At 36.6% G+C, this 21513-nt stretch overlaps 1 protein-coding gene across 2 annotated transcripts in view; it reads right to left on the minus strand.

The window, feature by feature from the left end:
* Positions 1 to 1145: 1145 nt before the first annotated feature.
* The window catches only part of LOC131573539 (probable methyltransferase-like protein 25), a 51378-nt gene continuing 31010 nt past the window's right edge, over positions 1146 to 21513 (minus strand). Inside the window, exons 9-12 of one of the 2 annotated variants that reach the window (XM_058827589.1) lie at positions 21385 to 21478; positions 10548 to 10622; positions 9841 to 9912; positions 7994 to 8264 (exon numbers count right to left, since the gene is read on the minus strand). In XM_058827589.1, the coding sequence (XP_058683572.1) occupies positions 8166 to 8264; positions 9841 to 9912; positions 10548 to 10622; positions 21385 to 21478 (340 nt within the window). In that variant the 3' untranslated portion in view covers positions 7994 to 8165. Of the gene's footprint in view, positions 1218 to 7993; positions 8265 to 9840; positions 9913 to 10547; positions 10623 to 21384; positions 21479 to 21513 lie in introns of those variants that run through there. The other variant, XM_058827590.1, reaches the window with a different exon arrangement.

Below are 21513 nucleotides of genomic sequence, written 5' to 3' on the forward strand. Positions count from 1 at the left end.
CACTGGGGTATATATAAGGTAATAATACAACAGTTTTACCTGGTGTAAAGTGAATCCATCTTTCCTTTCCTGAGATGGAGAATCAAAATGTGAGGCTGGTCTCAAACCTTAACTGATTAAAAAGAAGCTAATTAAGCTGACATTAACTTCTGATGACAAATTGATAAGGAAACTAAATGCTTACTGTGAACTGTAACATTTTTTTGCATGTATTCGGATTTATTTTGGCAGCTTTTTTATGGAGAAACATGACATTGCTTACTATATCATACACTTCTATTTCATTCAACAGAACTAATGCATAAAAACATTAATGTTCCCAGATTTGCTCTTCCAAAATCTTAGGTGCAGTTTGCCGAAGACAAGTAAATTTGCAACATATGAGGCTGTAATATTTCAATAAACTAGAAGTGAATGAATAATTGTGATACCTTTTACACTTAATTAATTTCTGTTGTTGTTAAATCATAACAAACAGGATTTTTATTAAATTATCCCCACAGACAACCTGAAATATTATTTTAATTCTCCACTGAGATTCTACCTCCAATTACATAATTTTCAAGTGCTGCTGTAAAATATTTTTATAAAATCACATTTAAAAATGTTTTCTATAGAAATCCATTCTTAAAATATGTCCTAAATGAAATTATAAAAATAAATCAAAATTTTTGTCTGACAATCAACATTTATAGGTTCTATTGAATTCTTGGGCTGTGCAGAAAGAGTTATTAACATTCCTTTAACACACGGTTCGTGAATAAGGGATGCGCTGCCTACAAAGTGCTAGCAGAGGTGGCTAACTGGTGAAACACAACAGATAACTCATAAAAACAGATAACTCAGATAAATTCAGTTTTTTGTTTTACAATATTTTATAAAATTTCTGCATAGAAGAAAGGAAGGGAAATACAGGGGAAAATGAAAAGTAAATACAAAGTGAAATCTTGCTATGACAATATTCCGTTAAAGTGCTGTGACAAGTGTTGATATTTTTAAGAATTAAGGCTAAATCTTACTTTCCTTATTCATAGAATCAGTTACATTGGTGTTCATGAGAATTAAGCCATTAGATTCAAAGTACAGGCTGAGACACTTCAGTTGTTCTCAGGAACAAAAAGTGCCATTTAACTCTGTTACTGTAGTCAGTGCCCTCATTGTTAAGGGCTAGTGAGAGGAGAAAATCCTGAGAGTTTTGATACATTCAAACATATTATCTGAAATAAAAAAAAAAACAAAACAAAAAGCCATTTAAACCTTCTCTTACTATATGTCAGGAAGATTTCAGTGATGAACCAGCACTCACAATCGTTTCTATACCATTCAATATGAATGAATAAAGGAAGCGCATACAATCTCTCCACCTTCAGAAATGTAAATTTGGAACTGTCCTTGTACAAAAGTATTTGATCATACACACTGTTTGTCTTCAGCAGACGCTTTTGTATCCAAGCCTGCTCCCATGGAAATCAAGAGAAATTAGCCAGTGACTGAAAAGACAATACAGGTCTTCACTACATTATTTTTTACTTTTACTTAAATCAAGTAAAATTGTCTAGGTGTAATCTTAATGATATGCATTTTTACTACATGACTGGCTACCATTATTCATATTCTCAAATTAAATGCTTTCATTTCTGTGGAATAAAAGCATTTTTGTATTAGCTAATAACAGTCTGTCAATAAACACTGGAGAACTTAAAATTCATAGAACTTGTTTTATATGCCGCTCATTGAGTATTTTGTGAGTTGTGCTCTTTGAATGGATGCCCATGCCTCAAAGTGTAAAAAGCTTAGCAAATGGCACATTTATTCAAGCAATGTAGAGCTCTTTTTGCAGTTTTTAACATCTGTATGTCCTCTTGATGACTTTAGCCTTTCTAAGACTAACAAGTGAACTTAGGATTTATAGTTGAGAAACAGCATGGTTGCTTCTGCTGTCAGTCTTTATTCATTACTCTAATAATAGGAGGTATAATAAACAGCATAGATTTACAACTGTACATTTTAATTATTGTTTCTGAAGGTTTCTATAATCAAGAGAGGTGATCACTGCTCCTTTCTGCTTTGGAATTTTCTCCTTCAGTGCCAGACACTACTGAGTTATTCAGTAAGCGGACAGCTTTGCTCTTTTCATCAGTGAGTCATGAAAGAGTTGACAGTGTGTTAAGGCCATCTCAGCTTCAGTCTAACAATCTGATTTGTTGGCTCAGTAGATTTAGTGCATCTTGATTTTCCTGATAAATTCCATGTGAAACCCAATACCAGCTACCCTGACAACATCTTTATCTACATCAGTAAGTTCATACTGGTCAAGATGCAAAAAGAAAGAGACTTGTATAAATCTGCGAATTTTGTAATGAAAACTTAAGCAGGTTTCACATGCAGAGTTTTTTAATCCACAGATAAACTGTAGATAAATTCAGAAGTGATATTTTGCTTTTGGACAGTCTTTTTTAATCTTAAACAAAGATAGTAAATAATTGTATACTGTTAGCATGTGTTGTATCATGTAGCAATTGTATCATGTTAGCTACAAGAAGAAATAAAAAGTCCTTGCTTATTACACATAACCACTGTGACTGTAATTGCAAAACACTGAAAAGACATAATTTAATAATCAATTATTAAAACATGCATGGACTTGGATTATAGAACAGGTACAAAATAAATGTTGTGTAGCTTGATTTCCTGGGGGAAACAGTATATCAAATGGTTGCCCCCAAAAAATTGTCACTTTTGCAGCCACTTCCTAAATTGTAAGGCAAGTTTAAAGTGTCACTCTCTCGTCTACTTACTGTGAGTTCCAGTTTTCCTGTATTCCAGTTAAATTACATAATTGCATTTCTTCCTATGGCTTATAAAGAACAGCAATACACTTTATGGTAACTGCAAATCTCAGATATTTTCTGCATGCAATCCTGTCTATGTGTTTTTTATTTGTCAAATTCTGGCCAAGAGTTCACCTCACGATGCAACCTGACATATACTGTGCTTTCCTACCAAGAACACATTTACACAGTATAATTTCAGTTTCTTTTACATTTAATTGGTAATCTAGAAACTATTTTCTGGTGTACTTCAAATGCACATTTCTGAGAAAATTATGGTACATAGCAGGATTCCACTTAGATAAAACAAATTTACTATAAAATCCATACATAAACTTAGGAGTAGCTAGCACTGCTAGAAACTAGTTGAAGTAATTTACTGTTTGGACAAATGTATTGTTGGAAAGGTTCACCAGTGAAACATAAACCACAGGACACTGTAGACCTGTTGATGATAGTAGTGACTGCAGTAACAGACTGGACCGACTGAAAAAATCTGTTCAAAGGATTTCAATAATGGTATCAGGAAAAATCTGTGAATGTTTGGCATACCCATTCTAAGGATTCTGTTGCATTTTAGCATAAAGCAGAGAGTAGAATGTCATTCTCTTGCTGATTTCATGAATGTAAGACAAGTGTCTATTTGTTTCCAGTTTGATACAGACATTGCAGACAGCCTTGAAGAGAATTTAGGTTTATACTGGGAAGATTGGTGTACAACAGCAATGTTTTAACAATTTGAGGCCAATCTTTATTATGCTGGTGGGTTTCCTTAGATGTCTGAGTTTAATGATAATGTGCTCTGGAATTCATGTGAAGAAAATGCTTTAGAGCTCTTGAATTGAGAAAGACTTCTGAAGTGAAGATATTGTGCACAGTAATTTTTAATAGCCCATGCCTCTCAGGATGTCTGGTGCTTACTAATCTTTCTGATCATCAGGAATTAATTTAAGGGAGAAAGCAACAAGAAGTGTAACTGTGGTGTAGCTTCTCTGAGGCATCCTAAATCTCAGAAGGATTTTACTCTATCTCAAAGTACAACAAAATACAACATTGACAGAGATAACAAGAAGGGATAAGGAAATTCAAAGAAACCAACTTATTCAGCGGTTGCCTGGAGATACAGAATATAAACCCACCAATCTGAGTTGGTTATTTCAGATAGGGAGAGAACTGCAGCTGGATTTGCAGAGAATTAGGTCATGCTCCCATCTGGCAGGATTTTGGAACTCAAAATTTGAATGGACTTCAGAAACTTAGGGAGCTAAAGTCACAGTTCTAAGGGTTAGGTGGCTGATTTAAGTGTCTGGACAACTATACTTCAATTCTGATTTGCTTACAAATACTGACAATTCTTCATGGACCACAGCCTAGCATGAATTTCCCTATTTTCAGTGCACTAGACTATATATCAGGAAGAAGGAGAACAGATACCAGTGAGAATGCTAAGATGCATGGGGTAAAGAGATTTAAAGATGCTAACAGTGGTTGGTATCCAGTTACTTCCCTGGGAAAGGGAAGTCTGAAGTGCCACACTAAGCTGGCTAATTCACACATAAGCAGGGAGGACTTTCTTGGTGCTTGTCCTATTTTACCACTTGCCCTTAGTACCAGTGATATCTGCCAGTATAATGACAACTTAGGATAGTCTCTAGGAAAAAAAGTAAATATAAGCCAGTAAGTACTCCAGTAATTTGAAAGACATATTGCTGCCACAAAGCCAAATACATTTAGCATACTTCCCCTGTGCAGATTTTATGCCATCACAGAACACAGACTCTCAAGATTTTAAGTCCATCAAGACATAGCAAAAGCATGCTAACTGTGAGAAGATACTAAGCACTTTAACAGTAATGAATAATGTCAATTGAGAAGATAATTTACCATAAAATATACCTAATATTTAATAAGAAAAAAACCTTTGAAACTAAAACAGCATGAATTTTTTTTGTGTGTGATGTTACAACTAAGGAATCAGACCTGGAATCAGAATCGTAGAATGGTGTGGTTTGAAAGAGACCTTGAAGATTATCTAGTTCCAACCCCCCTGCCGTGGGCAGGGACACCCTCTACTAGACCAGGTCTTACAGTCCTATCCGACTCGGGCTTGAACCCTCCCTGGCATGAGGAGTTCATAACCTTTCTGGCAACCTGTTCCAGTGCTTCACCATTTTTTCCTAACACCTAATCTAAACCTACCTGCTTCAGCTTGAGACCATTCCCCCTTGTCCTTCTCCCCAGGGCTCATCTCAATCCATTCTCTGCCCAGCCTGTGTTTGTGCTTGGGATTGCCCCAAATCAGATACAGGACCTTCCACTTGGCTTTGTTGAACTTCATGAGGTTCTTATAGGCTCATCTCTCAAGCCTGGCAAGATCCCTTCCCTCCAGCACACTGACCTCACCACACAGCCTGGTGTCACCTGCAAACTTGCTGAGATGCACTTGATCCCACTGCCCATATCTCCAACAAGGATGTTAAACAGCACCAGCCCCAATACCAACCCCTGAGGAACCCCACTCGACCTGCAGAATTAAAGTTTGTCACAAAAGCAGGCTTGGAGATTTTAGGGCTACATTGATCTCTTTAATACTAAGTTTTCCCACATACCCTGCATATACCCTTATTCCTCCAACTAAAAATGGGTTTCAACCCTAAGAAAGATAAATAAGCTCTCTGAATCTGTTAGAGAATGCATAGTTGTGCCACAAATAGAATCAGGCAAACACCTGATGGAAAGAAGGTATATCCTCTGTTCCTTAGGGAGACCAGGAAAATAGATAACGGTCTGTCATACTGAAAGAAAATGGAGATTCGTTCCTATCAAAAGACTTCATCATATTTAGGATACAGTTTACTTTATGGGAGAACTTCTGGCAATAACCATGAGGAAAAGCAGTTTTATTCATCTTTATTACTGTCAGGGATTTTTCCATTGTGTAAGCAATAATGCATAGGTATTCAGGCACCCAAAGCTTTGAAACAGCTTTGAGAGCAGACAGCAACTGACTTCACTTGAATCCAAACTCATCATATAAACCTCTTGATAGTTATTATTCTAAGAAGCACATTGCCTCTGTTTTTGCCTGCATAGACTACAAAGTGCATGAAAAGTACTGAAAGAGCCTGAGATGTTGCTGGGGGAGGGTATGCAAATTTATTCAGACCTTTTTAAAACAGTAGACAAGCACTTGTGCTAATCCTAGAGATGTGCTTGTTTTTCTAAGCTGTTGCAAACGTTCTCTTAAGATAGTAATAAAAATTTAACTTTGAATTTATCTAGCATTACAGACATATCACATCAAATTAACAGCAGTCTGTATACCCTTTGCAATTTTGACTGTGTTCAGATTAAACCAGACAGGGCTTGCTCAAATGAGTATTTCTGGACCATAAAAAGGTACTTTTAAGCCCTTGTTTTCAGTGGGAAACTGTGCTTTCTTTGTTTAAACATCATATATGCCCAGTTTTTAGAATTTGGTCTGCAAAAGTAGAAGAACCTATTCATAACAGAAAAAAAGGTAATTTCTTCCCCAAGTACATTTTTTCAACAGCACATAAAATAGGGATGACAACATCTGAACACTTCAGTGACAATTAGTCATCATGTCTTAGCATGAACATAATATAATAAAATAGAACATAATATAATAAAACCTATTTTTCTAGGAATTTTGCTCACCTTTTTTCTAACTTCATGTACTTTAGATTGCCTTTTTATATCGGATATTATGGGGTTTTTTTTTCCTTCCAGATGCTTAGAGGTTACGAAAGTATTTTCTTTCTTTTAATTCCTCTCCTGGGAAAAAAGTTCAGTGGCTTATTAGTTTTCTCAGTACTCTCTGTATAACAAAAGGTGGCACTTATGGAAGGCCTCATTTTTCTCTTAGCTCTACTGCTCCAGACCTGCAACTTCTGATAATTTCCTTGGGCACTGAAGATGTTCAGCAGCTCTAAGGACCAAACAAATATCAGACACTAACACTGGAAACATGGAATTAATAAGGACTGGAGTTCTGAAACAGACAGCAGTGAGTTTAGACAGACACAAAACCAAAGTATTACTTCTAAGTGAATACATCAAGAAAGATGTGACTTGTTAGAAAAATACCTTACTTCTCTTGAGTGGCCATGTTCACAAGCTCTCATTATATTTTGCAAAGTGCAACAGACTAAGATCCATTCCTGTTCACATCTCAGTCTCAGCCTAATTACTGTCATTATACAATTACTATAAAAAGTATTTTTGTTATTCTCATCTTCCATTAGTATTCTCCTTTTTCTTCTTTCTCTTCTTTTTCTTCTTTACTGCTGTATTTTATTATTTATTTGTTGTCCTTTTTTTCTGTGCACTAGTAATTAATTATATTTTACATATGCTGGAAAATTCTAATAAAAGCACTAGGACTTAGAAAATAAACTTTTCTCTTTTTTTAATTAATGGAAAATCTGCAAGTTTAATTAGGCAACCCATTGAGATAAATGCATCAACAAATAAATTTCCCACTCATGAATGCAGCACAGCTAACAAGAAACTGCCTAGGAAGTTTCAATTCATTTGAGTACTGAAGTATTTATACCAAACAGATTTGGGCCAGATAATAGCTTTCCAATACAACCCAAGGATTACAGAGTGAACCCCAGCAGGGCAGCTGATTCTTAAGCACTGGGAAATCTCCCACTGGATTAGAGCACACATATTTTTCTTTCAGAGTGACAGGAAAACAAGTGCATGCCAGGAAAATGCCTGAAGGAAGAAGAGGTTGATACGAAACTGTCCTTTGCAGGTAGTTGCTGCTTAGGCTTTTCTACGCTGCTGTATAAATAAACTGGTCCTGATGACCGAAGAAGGGGAATTACAAAGATTCTACTTAGTCTATGAGCCTCTTGTTTACAGTGCAGGTTATTTTTCTGTTTATACTCCTCACCATCTGAATCCAGAAAAGAAAAAAGTGAGCCCAGTCTGAGACTGCTGATACCAGCCACTGGTAAAAATTTAGCTTATTATGGGATTAGAAGTATCAAGAGAAAGGATACACAAGCATAATACCTTAAAAAGAAGAAACATAATTGTTATTTTAAATAATAATCACAGAGTATGGGTCATACCGTTTATAATAAAATCAATGCTCGACATTAATAACAGACATAAGGAAGCAATCATATTTATAAAGGAGATATTTATTTCTGGAGATTCAAAGAGACATTGCACTTTTTTCTTTTGCATCGAAAAACAAACACTGTACTTGAGGAATCAGTTAAAAATAACAGAATAAAATGGAGGAAAAAGCACTATCAGTTCAGAATTTCCAACCTCTTTGCAATTTGCTTCCACTTAAGAATATGACTGGTTCTTCAGAGCAATAACTGCATAGCATCTGGGGGACTTCACAGGATCAAATAACTTCACAAGTCCAGACCAGGCAATGTTTTCCTGAAAATGATATATGATCGAAGTGCATAAAAATGTGTTTGACTTACAAGCTAAAATATGGTAACAGGTACACATTTTGAAATACAAAATTGAAAATAAATAGAACTATCCTAATGCAAAGCAGAAGAACTACTTATCTAACAAGAAAATTGGGGGAAAGTTTGTTGTGAAAAAATGGGAATCCATAACAGGATGTATTTTAAAGTCATTTAATTATTTCTGGTGCTATCAAATGATAGCTTCTCACCTGCTTCATCAATAAAGCTTTGTTTTTTGGTTGAACTAGAACAAAGAAATTAAGGATCATGTCATATTCGTTTTATGTTGCACATTCTACTACTGAGCTAATTAACTGACTTTTCTAATGAATCAGGCCAGCTGGATCTGGTCATCACCCTGCATTTGGCTTTTATAATTTGTATTTTTCTTCCTAAACACATTTTGTGAATCAATCAGTACGAGATTAAATCCATGCATATATTACATTTAGAAAAGGTGAATTAGTATTATATGCAGCAAGTTTGATCTGCCATCTTGGAAATCATACAGATTTCTATGCAATTTTTAACTGGTTGGCATTTGGGAAAATACATCATTATTTAACTATTTCAAATTGCCTCTGTAAAAATACCAGTTAGAACAAAGGCATACATTTACTACAAAGCAGTTGTTCCAAGTGCACCATGACAGAGAATAAAGTGAGTTTTCACTTATGATAAAATGGAGCTGTTAAAATGAAAGGTTTATAGTGGAAAAACATAGCTATTCATATGAATGAGTTTAAACTTTATTTTAAAATTTTATTTTGACCATGGCCCAGAGCAGAAGCTGGAAGATGCTACCATTTCCTCCTAGGAAATTATTACTTGTGTGAAAAATGTTTATTGGCACAGAAAAAGTATTACCACTGCTTTCAAGCTAACCAGGCCAAGCTCAAAATCAGTGTTAGAAGAAAAAAGCAATAATGGAAGAAGTCATCATGGAGTAAATGTAGCAGCATTTGCTTATTACATCCCAGATCTATACTTGTAAAATATATCCAGGCTGTATATTAGTCAAATGTACCTCAGCTGACCCATACAGTTAGAAAAGGTGCATCCTCTCTCTTTATTAACTGATCTTAATTAAGAAACAGTAAAAGAATGTCATAAACATTTTGGATTGAATTCAAACATTTTTGAATTATAAGTTCCAAAGCACATTAATTGGAAGTATTAACAGCACAATATTTGTTTAGCATTTCCTAAAATTTTTTTTAATTATTAAATATTTCATTATGTTGTGTAAAATGAGATTTGCTGCATCTTTGATTGATTTATTTTTTACTATCTATTGACTAGTAATTACAATACAATTAAAAGAGCATAAACTTTACTGTTGCTGCTTTGTTGAAAATAAAAACATCTGCTGGGCATATGTTTATACTAAATGGAATGAATGCTTATACTTGTGCAAATATGATGAGAATAATAATTCTGCAACAGAGACTTTTCGTCTGCACAGTAATAAATTGACTGAAATAGCCTCATTTCAGTGATGTAGCCTTTAGGTATCATGAAAGAGAATGCAAAAATACCTGCTCCTTGAGGTAGCAAAGACGATCCAGAAGTATCAAAACTTCTATGCAAGGAGCCAGAACAACCTTCAACTGAAAGAAAGATTAGATGCTAGAATCCTTTTAGGAAAGACAAGCAATACACTCCCAAATGGCTACATTTCCTCAGAACAATTCCAGGAAGGTCAATCACCTTTTAGGGGTTCTGTTGTACAAATGTACAATTTGTAATTGTAATTGCTAATTTTTCCCATGGGATGGACATCTTCAAAACAGATTATATTAAAATCAAAAATACATGGAATGCCATAAATCACGGAACTACGTTGTTTAGTTGGTTTTCAGACATTGTCCAACAAGAAAATAATATTAAATGTAGCAGAACAATTTTAAAGAGGGAAATAACCAATTTTAATAAAAAGAGTTTTTTATGAAATAACTGCATGGAGACCAGTCTAGATTTAAAAGGAGACTGACATTCCATTTTCCAGTGCAACAGTCCCTCTTGAGAAAGAATCTTCCATGTGTTGTTCACTTTATTACTTTACTTACACCTAATATAGTTCTGGAATAGGATACGCTCCAAAGTGTGGAAGGGGGAACTGCTTTGTTTCTTGAGATTGCATACCACAGTGTAAGACAGTCCCCCACCACATAAAACTTAACAGGGCTTTGTTCTAGACTAGCACATGTACACAAGGTAGTAGTATTATTCCTATAACTTTTACCATATTAAATGCTTCAAGCTCATTCATTCTGTGCTTGTACTTTTCATAATAATCGATTATACAGCTGTCTGGGAGCTGCAAGAGATTAAAAAAAAGATATCAAAGTTATTTTAGGTACTTTTTCAAGAGAACTTCAGAATTAAATATTGTCACACTACAAAATGAAATCTGTATTTTGTTTTTGAAATTAGCACTTTGCTAGTATTTATAATGGTTTTCCAATAGCCGTTTCTCAGTTCTTACTTACAGTAACTGTTCTTCACACAGCATTTTCCACTGACAGGAAATACTGAGAAATATCCTTATACAGAAAGCTCCAGCCACTCTTAAATGAGAATTAGACAGTAAAGTGGAGATAACATTCTCATTTCCTTTCCATGTACCTTATCCGTTCTTCACTTCCATGCCCAAGAGATTTATTTAAATAGCTGAGAATTAAACTCCGGTGTGAGACTAACATGGATGGTATTTCACCACCTACTGCCAGATTCTGGAAATAATGCTTTGTCTCCCTGTGCATAAAATTACCCATCTTTAAAGCAGAACTTTCTCTACTGACTTTGAACTACTTCATGTTCCCTCTCTTCCCAATCACCTGATGTGAATTTGCCAGCACTGCCACCATGACTGCAAATGCTGAAATTTGGGGCTGAATTTGATACACAGTCAGTTCAGGAACTTGGCCAAGCCTTTTCAGCCCTTGCTGGACAATGCAGCAGAGCAGCTGCTGCAGCTGTGACCATGACTGCTCTTTACATGTTCTCTATAGGGCAGCCAGACCACCACATCTCCTGGCTTTTGAAGGTCATGATGTGTCTGCTCTGTTGACCACAGTCCTGGACACTGAACAAGACACTTGAACTGGCCACGTAAGGAACATGCCAAAGAAGTGGGAAGTAGGATTGTAGCATTATTGCTGCTGAGAAGAGCAGAGCTGAAAGAGCCTGATGCACTTCTGCTGTACTGGGAGTTTTGCAGTATGGCAGTTCTGTCATGGCTATGGAATGAAAGGGTCCAAACTCAGCAGAAAAGTAACAGTTCTGCCAGATGTGTTGATGTGGTGCTGAGGGACATGGTTTAGTGGTGGACTTGCAGTGCTGAGTTAATGGCTGGAATTGCTGCTCTTAGAAGTCTTTTTCAGCCTAAATGCCTCTATGACTCTATGACAAAAGACTAGGAAAGCTAAGATGCTTAATAAATTTTTGCACATTTTATTAGAAGAATCATCTGAGAGCATGTGGCTAATACAGTTGCAAAGAAGTAAAATCTTTGTCTAAAATAGGGAAACAAACCAGTAAACATTTAAAAAATATGTAAGTTTTCCAATCAAGTGAGTATTATAAACTTTATCCTGGGACAGCCAAGAAAGGACTGAAGTGACCTCAGAACTATTACTCATTGTCACTGAGAAGTTCTCAAAGAGAGTATGTCAGACACATACATAGCATAAAGATAGCAGATACATCTTTTATTATAGACCAGAAAGTTCAGGTTCAATGCACTGAAAAAGTGGAACAAATAAAGAATTTAAAACCACTGAAAGATAAGCAAATGAGTAACAACAAAAAGTCATCAAGAATAAATCACAAGTCAGTCTACTTCACTTGTAAGGATAAAAGGATTCACGACAGAGAAAAACAACTGATTCACACATATTTTGATTTCAAAAAGATTTTTGATAGCATTTCCCATAATAATTTTATAAGCAAATTTAGGAAACAAGCTTCAGATTAAAGTACTAAAAAGTGAGTGAGAACTGTTTGAATTACCATAACCAGAGAGTAGCTCCTAATGAGTCTTTGAGCAACTGGAACTACCTGCTGACTGGAGGTCCATCATGGAATGCAGTATTTTCATTAAGAATTCAGACAATAGAACAGAAACCACATTAGCCAAGTCTGCAAATGTGCAACAGGAAGGTATTGCCAGAACTTAAAATAACTTTCAGAAACTGGAGCATTGCTTAGAGAAGAAGTTTGAAATGCTGTACAGAAAAGCAGAAGGGACTAGGCTCAGGCAGAAATAATCAGCTGTTCAGGATGGGGAGCACCAAATGACAGTCTGGAAGACAGAGCAGATCATAAGCTGAGTGAGAGCCACAGTTGTGCTACTGCAAAAAAAAAGCAATCACCATTCTGTGACATGTATGGGAGAGCAGCCTGCAAAGTGCAGGAAGTAATCCTTCAACTCTGGCAGTGGAAAAGCTCTAGCTGGAATACTGCATCCATTTTTGGGCATCAGATTTCAAAGAAAGAAATGAACTGTCTGAAAAAGCCCTGAGAGAGAAAATAGATCAGAGATCTAGAAAACATGACCTGTGAAGAAAGACTCAGAGAACTGGAACTGATCAGGCTAAATGAGACAAAATTGAGAGTGGGGATAATAACAGTTTTTACAAGGCTATCACCAAGAAGTAGGGAACAGTTTATTCACTGTGTGATAGGGCAAGAATTAATGGGCTTGAATTGAAGGAAAAAAAAAAAGAAAAAAAAAGTCAAGACTTGAAAATTTTCTATTAGAGGTTAATTAAGGACTGGCAAGGCTGTCAGTCTGCATCACAGGAAGCTTTTAGAAGATCTGACAAATATTTTCAGGAATGATGCATAATTCTAGCTCTGCTTTAAAACAAGAGATCAGAAAAAATCCTTTTGTGGTATTTCAGTCATATTTTTTTAATTTAAAAAGTACATTTTCACTACTGCAAAGGCAAGGTTGAGTAGTTTATCCAGCAGTACTAAAGTGGACTAACAAGAATTTTTTGGTCTTACTGCTATTTTATTTTCTGTGAAGCTGTGCAAATATTTTAGAGTTCTTTTTGTTTTTCTCTTCCCCTCTAAACAGTCAAACCAATTAAAATATATCAGTCATGAAATAAACAAAAGAGTTTATTTAACCTCTGCCCTGTAAGCTTTTCATTTCAACTGAGTATTAATAGGGTTTTAGTATAATGGATTTTTGAAATTACAGGCTATTTGGAATTAAAATACAAAGATCTATATTTGGAAAAAACATGATCTTGAAACCTCTCTCCTTTTGCTCCCTTTATGTTCTCCTTTTTTCAAGACAAAACATTCAAATTAAAAGAAAACAAGCTGCGAAATGTTTGGTAAATAAAAAGTAGGTCAAAAATGTCTCTGCCATATACAAGTATGCGCTTTTCCATTCCTTCCCTGCCTATTACACATTTTGACAGAACACATCCTGCTGTCATGGATAGATCAGGTACTATTCCAAACTGTGCCTCAGATAAAGGTTTGGTGAGCGAACCAATTCAGTGAAACAGCTCAGCTGGAAAAGAGCAAAAGTGTCCGTCTGAAAAGCATTGGTAGAGAAGGGCACAAAAATGGTAGTTAGCCATGTGTTCAATTTACTGGAAGACATCTAAAACCCAAATAACACTGGCTTTGTCTGAAACTGCAACAGCTTTCCACCTGCCTTCGGTACCTAACACAACCTTCAGCTCTCCTTCCAGGGTGAAGTAGGAGTAGTTTACTCTTGGCATTTCTGAAGAAGAATTGTACTTCCACATGCAAAGCAAGCCCCATTCAGCCACTGAAGTTATCCAAGCAACTGAACTCTGCGTTGTCACTCACTTGTGTATGCAAAAAAAATTCTTCATATATATGCACTGAACTTTTTGCTTACATTTTGACATTGAGACTATGAACATGAAAAAACTCAAATACATGCATTTGTCTTAATAATGACTCTGCACTCAAAGATCTAACTTATGTTATTGACATTCAAGTGACCTTCATTTCATTTGGGCCAGTATTTCTTTCCTGATACAGCTACAATGTCTCCTGGTCTTTATCAGGTTGCCAACAAAAGGACCTTATCTCTTTGTACTGTGATGGTGGTGCAAGCTTTATTTTGAACAGATTTCTTTGAGGATGGATGTGGGCACTCAAACAACTGAAACAAGCAAGAGGAGCTAGCAAAGTCTCCAGTGACTTAGTTGTTACAATACCATATATAATATACCATATATATCATAAATATCATATGGTGGAGATGGCACTAAACATGAGCCATAGGACTGACTGATCCAATTTGAACATGGTGAGAACTCTGAGAGTTCTGAGATACCACACACCTGAGCACAACCAGCTTGGACTGCAGTCCAAGGCACACTGATACAGCACAGGCTGAAAAGAAAACACTCAGGCACAAGGTGTGAGGCAATTACTGATACCACACTTCATGGTTCTTCAGAGAGCATTTTTTCAGAGCCATATCCTTCCCTAGACTAAGAGTATTTTCACTGAATGCAAGTCGCTTTTACTGTCCAATGCTACACATGACCTCAACAGAAGAGACAGCCTAAGGATGCTATTCCACAGTCTGTTAGATGCAATTCCTCTTTGCTATCTCAAAGGGACTGCTTCTTCCTGCACTGACTGCACACTTCCATGTTTCCTCTCTCTCCTTGTACCAGTGTGATCAGGAACACTGACGAGACTACAAGAAAACTGTGAGGCAATACTTCTAGCAGAGCAGAGTCTTAGATCAGTTCAAAACATTGGGGAGAACATACTTAAGAGGAAATTTTACAACTTTTCCATGACTAAGGTAGTTAAAAATAATGTAATGTTACATACTATAAAATGATGTAAAACAGATAATGAGACTACTGACTGGCTTAAGTTTATTTAGAACTTTGTTTAAAATGCATTTCAAATGAATGCAATTTATATTATTTATAATTATGCTTAACTGATATACAAGTCACATCTCTTAGGACCCTTCATCAGAGTAAAATGCTACAGTACTATAACTGGGATAGTATTTTGTCTATGTGAAAAACAGTTATGCTTAAAAACAGCATTATGTGCTTATACTTTATAGAGTGCTATGCAAGTGTTACCCGAGCCATCATTTAGTACTTCCCTAACTAACAAAGGAAACAGGAAGTCTGTGAGATTAAATTCATTCTGTCCAAGAAAACAGTGAAGGAAGTCAACTCTTCAACAATTGTAAAATGTATTATGTGTGTAAATCCATGTACTACCTTCATTTTTTGACTGCTTAGTCTCAGTTAATTGCTGTTTCAGGGTTCAGGGGAAAGTAGTATTGTTTTGGCTTTGGCTCCATGTTTGCCCAGTGGCTGAACACAATAAAACATATCAAATTACAAATATTCTTAGCAAAGACCAACCAGTTTCAGATATTCACTGTCATTTCAGGATATCCACCCTGACGCTGACTGTGGGGTAGACATTAAGATCATGAGAAATCTCAGGCTAAAAGTCCCTCTCTTTTCCAATTTCTGCAAAAATTCATTTTAGTTCACAGTACAGCTGCATATATTCAGGTTAGTTAATGTCTTAATGTATTACACAATTCCACTACTGACAGTTTCCCAGTCTTAAGTGAGTGGCTTTTCAACGCTTTTTAAAGCAAGAGAAAATTAAGACACACTGTAAGCTTCATGTTGTCTCTCTTCATTTGCAACCTGCATTTTATGATATTCCGCTAGTGACTGCTGAGGAGAATTTAAAAGTCAAGGACAGTCTATAGTAAGCTAAGAGTAACCCATCTCCCTTATCAAATGCAAAAAAACCCTGAACTTGTCTAATTAAAAAATAAGCAATTAGTGAAAAAAAAAAGTATTTTTGCTCAAATTCTGATTTCAGTATTGTCTACCAGCTTTAACACTAAAATTAAATAGTCTGGATTTTTGAAAAGCACCAAGTCAATAGATCCCAAAGGCTGTCAGACACACATCCAGGCCTTAGCTTTGTAAGCACTTCATTTAATCACCTTAAGCTAGCCCCAATGAAAGGTCTTTTGCTAATCTACCCCAGTAAGAACAGGACACCAGAAAACTTAAAGAGTTTTGAGTTTTCTTTCTTAAAAACTCTAGAAATACATAAATACTTATATAAGGAGATTTTACCATGGCAATGCTATTTGTAGCACTTACTGCCTTAAGCAGCAATCAGATGTGTTAATAAAGAGGCTTCATTTTAAATGCATTTGCAAAGCAGCTACAAACAGCTGGAACATGTTCTGAGCTGAAGAGGAAGGAATTGCTCTCGCTGCTTGAAAGCAAAAAAGGCTAACAAGTATCAGAGGGGCCAGCTACTCCAGGAGAGACGGCAGGGATGAATGCTTCATTCTCCCAAAAGAGGGTTCCCTGTCCACATCAATTAGGTTAAACGTGAATAAAAGGGAAAAGAAATCTTGTGATAGAAAGAATTTCTCCAAAATCTATATGAACCTAAACGCTCTGTCTGTACAAAACAGAATTTATAGAAAGAGAGTGAATTATGACAAACAAAACAATCAGGAACAAAATACTGCTTTGGTATGCATCCAGAGCAATTACTGCAGCCCTGTGCAGGGATCTCTAGATATGGCCTTCTACAAGCACAAAGGAGCAGCCCTTGTCCTCATGGGGCACTTCAACCACACCAGTATCTGCTGGAGGGACAACACAGCAGGGCATAAGCAACCCAGGAGGTTCCTGGAATGCATCAATGAGAACTTCTTCCCTTGAGACAGAGGAGCCAATGCTCTCAGTTCTCAGCAATAGAGTGCCTGGTGGGGAATGTGAAACTCAAGGGGAAGCCTGGGCTGCAGTGACCATGAAGTGGTGGAATTCAAGGTCCTTGGGGCAGCAAGGAGAGCACACAGCAAACTCATTATCCGGGACTTCAGGAGACCAGACTTCTGGGATTAGCTTGACAGAGTACCATGGCATAAAGCCCTGGAGGGAAAAGGCCAGTAAAAGCTGGTTAATACTCAAGGGCTACCTTGTCCAAGCTTAAAGAGGAAGTAAAAAATACCATGAGGTCAGTATGGATGAACAATGATCTTCTGGCCAAACTAAACAACAAAAAGGAAGCCTACCAAGAGTGGAAGCAAGGTAGCCTGGGAGGAATACAGAGATATTGTCCGAGCAGCCAGGAATCAGGTTAGGAAAGACAAAGCTCTCAGAGAATTAAACTTGACTGACATCAAGAGCAAGAAGAAAAGCTTCTATAGGTACATGTGCGCTCTCCAGAACCAGAGAATGATTACGGAGCTTACGGAGAATGCTGAGATACTCAACAACTTTTTTGACTGAGTCTTCACCAGCAAGTGTTTCAGCCACACCACTGCAGAAGGCAAAGGCAGGGACTAACTAAATGAAGAACTGCTCCTTGTAGGAGAAGATCAGGCTCAATAACATCTTAGGAGCCTGAAGATGAACGAGTCCATAGGACCTGATGAGATGCATCTGCCAGATGAACTGGCAGATGAAGTTGCTAAGCCATTATCCAGCATATTTGAGAAGTCATGTCAGCCTAGTGAAGTTCCCATGGAAAAAGGGAACATAATCTGTAACTCATTTTCAAAAAGGAAAAAAACTGAAGGCCTGGGGAACTACAGGTTCCTTGATGCCTAAGATCATGCATCAGATCCTCCTGAAAACTATGCTAAGGCACACGGAAAATAAAGAGGTGGCTGTTGGCAGCCAACATGGCTTCATTAACGGCAAACTGTGCCTTCAAATCAGGTGGCCTTCTACGAAGGCGTTACAGAATTGGTAGATAAGGAAAGAGCAAGTGACATTGTTACCTGGACTTGTGCAAAACATTTCACATTGTCCCACGTGACATCCTCGTCTCTAAACTGGAGACCACTCGGTGGATAAGGAATTCACTGAATGACCACAATAAAAGAGTTGTGGCCAGCAGGCTGAGAGTGTTGAGGCTGCACAGCCTGGAGAAATGAAGACTCTGAGGAGACCTTAAAGGACTTTCCAGTACCTAAAGGGCACCTACAAGAGAACTGGAGAAGTACTTTTCACAAGGGCATGTAGTGACAGGACAAAATGACTGAGGATAGCTTCAGATTACATAAGGAAGAAATTCTTCACTATGGGGGTATGAGACACTGGCACAGGTTGTTCACAGAAGCTGTGGATGCCCCACCCCTGGTAACGTTCAAAGCAAGACTGGATGAGGTTTTCAGCAACCTGGTGAAAGGTGTCCCTGCCCACAGCAGGGGGGTTTTAACTAGATGATCATTAACACCCCTTCTATCATTTTATGATCCACAGCCCACAGAACAATTCCATTAATTCTGAAGCTAGAAGCAATATAACCACACTTGTGAAGCAGCATGCTTACACTAAAAGACCTTTCTCTGCCCTCACAGAATGAGAATGTTTTGTCAGAAATTCAGTTGTGGTTTATACCTCATTTTTACTACTGAGATGAAAAGATGTGTGAAGGGAATGGTCTTGTACCAAAAGGCAGAAAAAATTATTTCATTGCATCTAAGTGTTTAATTGACAGACTCTTCCACACTAAAAAGAAACACCATGAATGGAGGAAATTATTTTGGCTCACTTAATAGGAAACTTCAGTGCTTGAACAGCAATTCGTTACAATTGTGATGCTAGGTTATTGATAAATGCCTTTTATTTTTTGTAGAAAAACTATTTTACTATGCTGTTTCACTCTAACTCATTTCTGATTGAGACTCTTTTCATAAAGAGTCAATTCTTGCTTCACATAAGCAAAAACTTCACATCTATTTCACAAAGGAAAGAAGCAGAGGGCTTTCTTCACATGAATTATTGGCAGGATTCAAGAATTTATCTTTAATTAAAATCAACAGCCAAAACAACCTTACTATTTGGATAATTATAGGTGATGAGTCTTCATTAGGGTAATAGTTAGCAAAAGGCACACTTACAAAAATGAGTATCAAGGCAGGTTAGGTGTTTTATATACTTGCACTCTTTATCCTGCCTCCACAATTGTCCAGACTGGAAAATGACCAGATTGCCTCAGGGCTACCTTTTGATCAGAAACAGAGGTATTGGTGTGTATAAAGGAAGCAGCTGTGATGCTTATCATAAACCATTAATTTTGGAAGAGTGTTTACATCCCACAGTACAGATTCAGCTCCAGTGATAAAAACCATGCAAGATTTTACCATACATGAACAAGCTACCAAACCCTGGCAGGGACTCCTAAAAACAGCGCCTCTATCCCTCTGTTTTCCTTTCCAGTACTTTTATTATCATACAGAGATGAAATTATTTTTAATATTCTGATAAGCCTAGTAAAAGACTGGAGACTCACAATTTCTTGACTTCTGTATTTTAGAAAATATCTTTGCACATGTAAAACAGAGACCCATATGGAAACAATTTTTTCTCAGAGTTCTCTGCTTGTATTACACAGTGTCACTAAGTTTTAGCTGCTTTTTAATATAACCTAAATATATTTATGCATAAGACAATGATTGCCTCCCTTTTTTTTTTGTGAATGACAAGGACATTTTGGATTATTCTAGAAGTATGTTTCATATATGCTTACTCCCACCTTATATTCATCCCAAGGCATCAGTTTTTGTCCACTGCCAGAGACAAAGCAGACATTTGGTCTATGCAGTACAGCTGCTCTTTTGTTCATTTCTAAATAGAGCTAAAAAAACAAATTCCACATAAATTTCTCCTTGATTTTTGTTATCTTTCAGAGCAAATGTTTAGGCTTCATCACATTTCTAGCTACATAAGTATTTTTTTTTTCCTGAAGTGAGGCATTTAACGCATTCTCCAATATTGTGTAGATATAGTGCTGACTCCACCATGAAAACTGCAGGGTCAGAACCACTGTTAAGGGAGCAGTAACAACTTTCCTCTCAGTAGTATGAAAACAGCACTGGTTTTGTGCTGCTGCAGATTTCAATATAGCTGGGAAATAAAAAATAATATTGTTTACATCAGCATAAAATCCAGTCTTCAGTATGCAGCCAGCTGCACATAAAATGAGGAGAAACATGAGCAAAAGTGAGCATTTACTTGAATCAGGTCTTCAGCAGCCACATAAATGTGCAGCTTGAAGTAGTGTTGACAGACATCTTTGTCTCAGGGCAACTTGCATTTGTCCAGACCCTTCTTAGCAAAAGGCAACATATCTAAAATCAGACCTATTGAAACAACCTTTCTATTCTTACTGGTTTTCAAGAAAACATCTTGTGAATTGATTATTACACAAACAACCCACTATTACTTTTGGGTGACTGTACACACATGAAGAAAGATGTAATTTTATTTCTAGTTGAGGTGAATGCATCTTGTTAGTGCCTATTCGTACAGAAAAGCAAACAGGTAACTACATTTGCTAGAAGCGATTTGCTAACTACGGAATGAAATACAATCCTTCTAAAATACAGCAGACTTCAGGCATAAGTCCTTTTCCTAATGCTGTCAAGATGATTCCAATGTCATTTGAATTTACTTGCTTATTTGATTTTGCCTGTTTCTCCCAGCTTATGCTTTGATGTGCCTGGCAAATTTTGAGTCATTGGACATTTTGACTACAGGCTTTAAACATTACTTTACCAAGGGTTGCAACAACATTTAGCTTAAATATTTTACATGCTTACACTCACACTTTTCCTTTGATTGTACTTAATTTGTTAACAATATGTCTAGTACTCTCTAGTGTCTCCTCTGCTCAACTTGTTCTCACAACATGGTTGTGATCTTCACACAGTCATATTCCATGCCTAATACTATATTGCCATCTGTTGACCAATTGAGCAATTGTAGGACTACGACTAAGACAAGACTCAAGAACATAAATAAAATCTCCAAAAGATTTTAAATCTCTACTTTACATTTACTTCTTTTTCTCCAACAAAGTGATTTAATATCTTCATATATTTCCTTAACATTCACTAATTTAAAGGTATGAAGTCTTCAAATATAATATTCATACAGCAATATATGACATAAATCAACACAATGGCTCAAACATTGCATTGTGGTGCTGACTTAAGAACTTACATGGATGTAACAATTTCATATAGTCACTAATTAGTGACTCACCTTCGAGTCATCCAGTTCCAGCTTTTTCAGAGATCGTCTGACATAATCTACGAAGGAGGATGATTTGGAGAAGGTTTTTCCAACATGTCGATCACTGCAAATACAGTACTCAGGTGTAGCTTTTACACA

This window comes from Poecile atricapillus, chromosome Z, assembly GCF_030490865.1.
Source record: "Poecile atricapillus isolate bPoeAtr1 chromosome Z, bPoeAtr1.hap1, whole genome shotgun sequence".
Lineage (NCBI taxonomy): Eukaryota > Metazoa > Chordata > Aves > Passeriformes > Paridae > Poecile > Poecile atricapillus.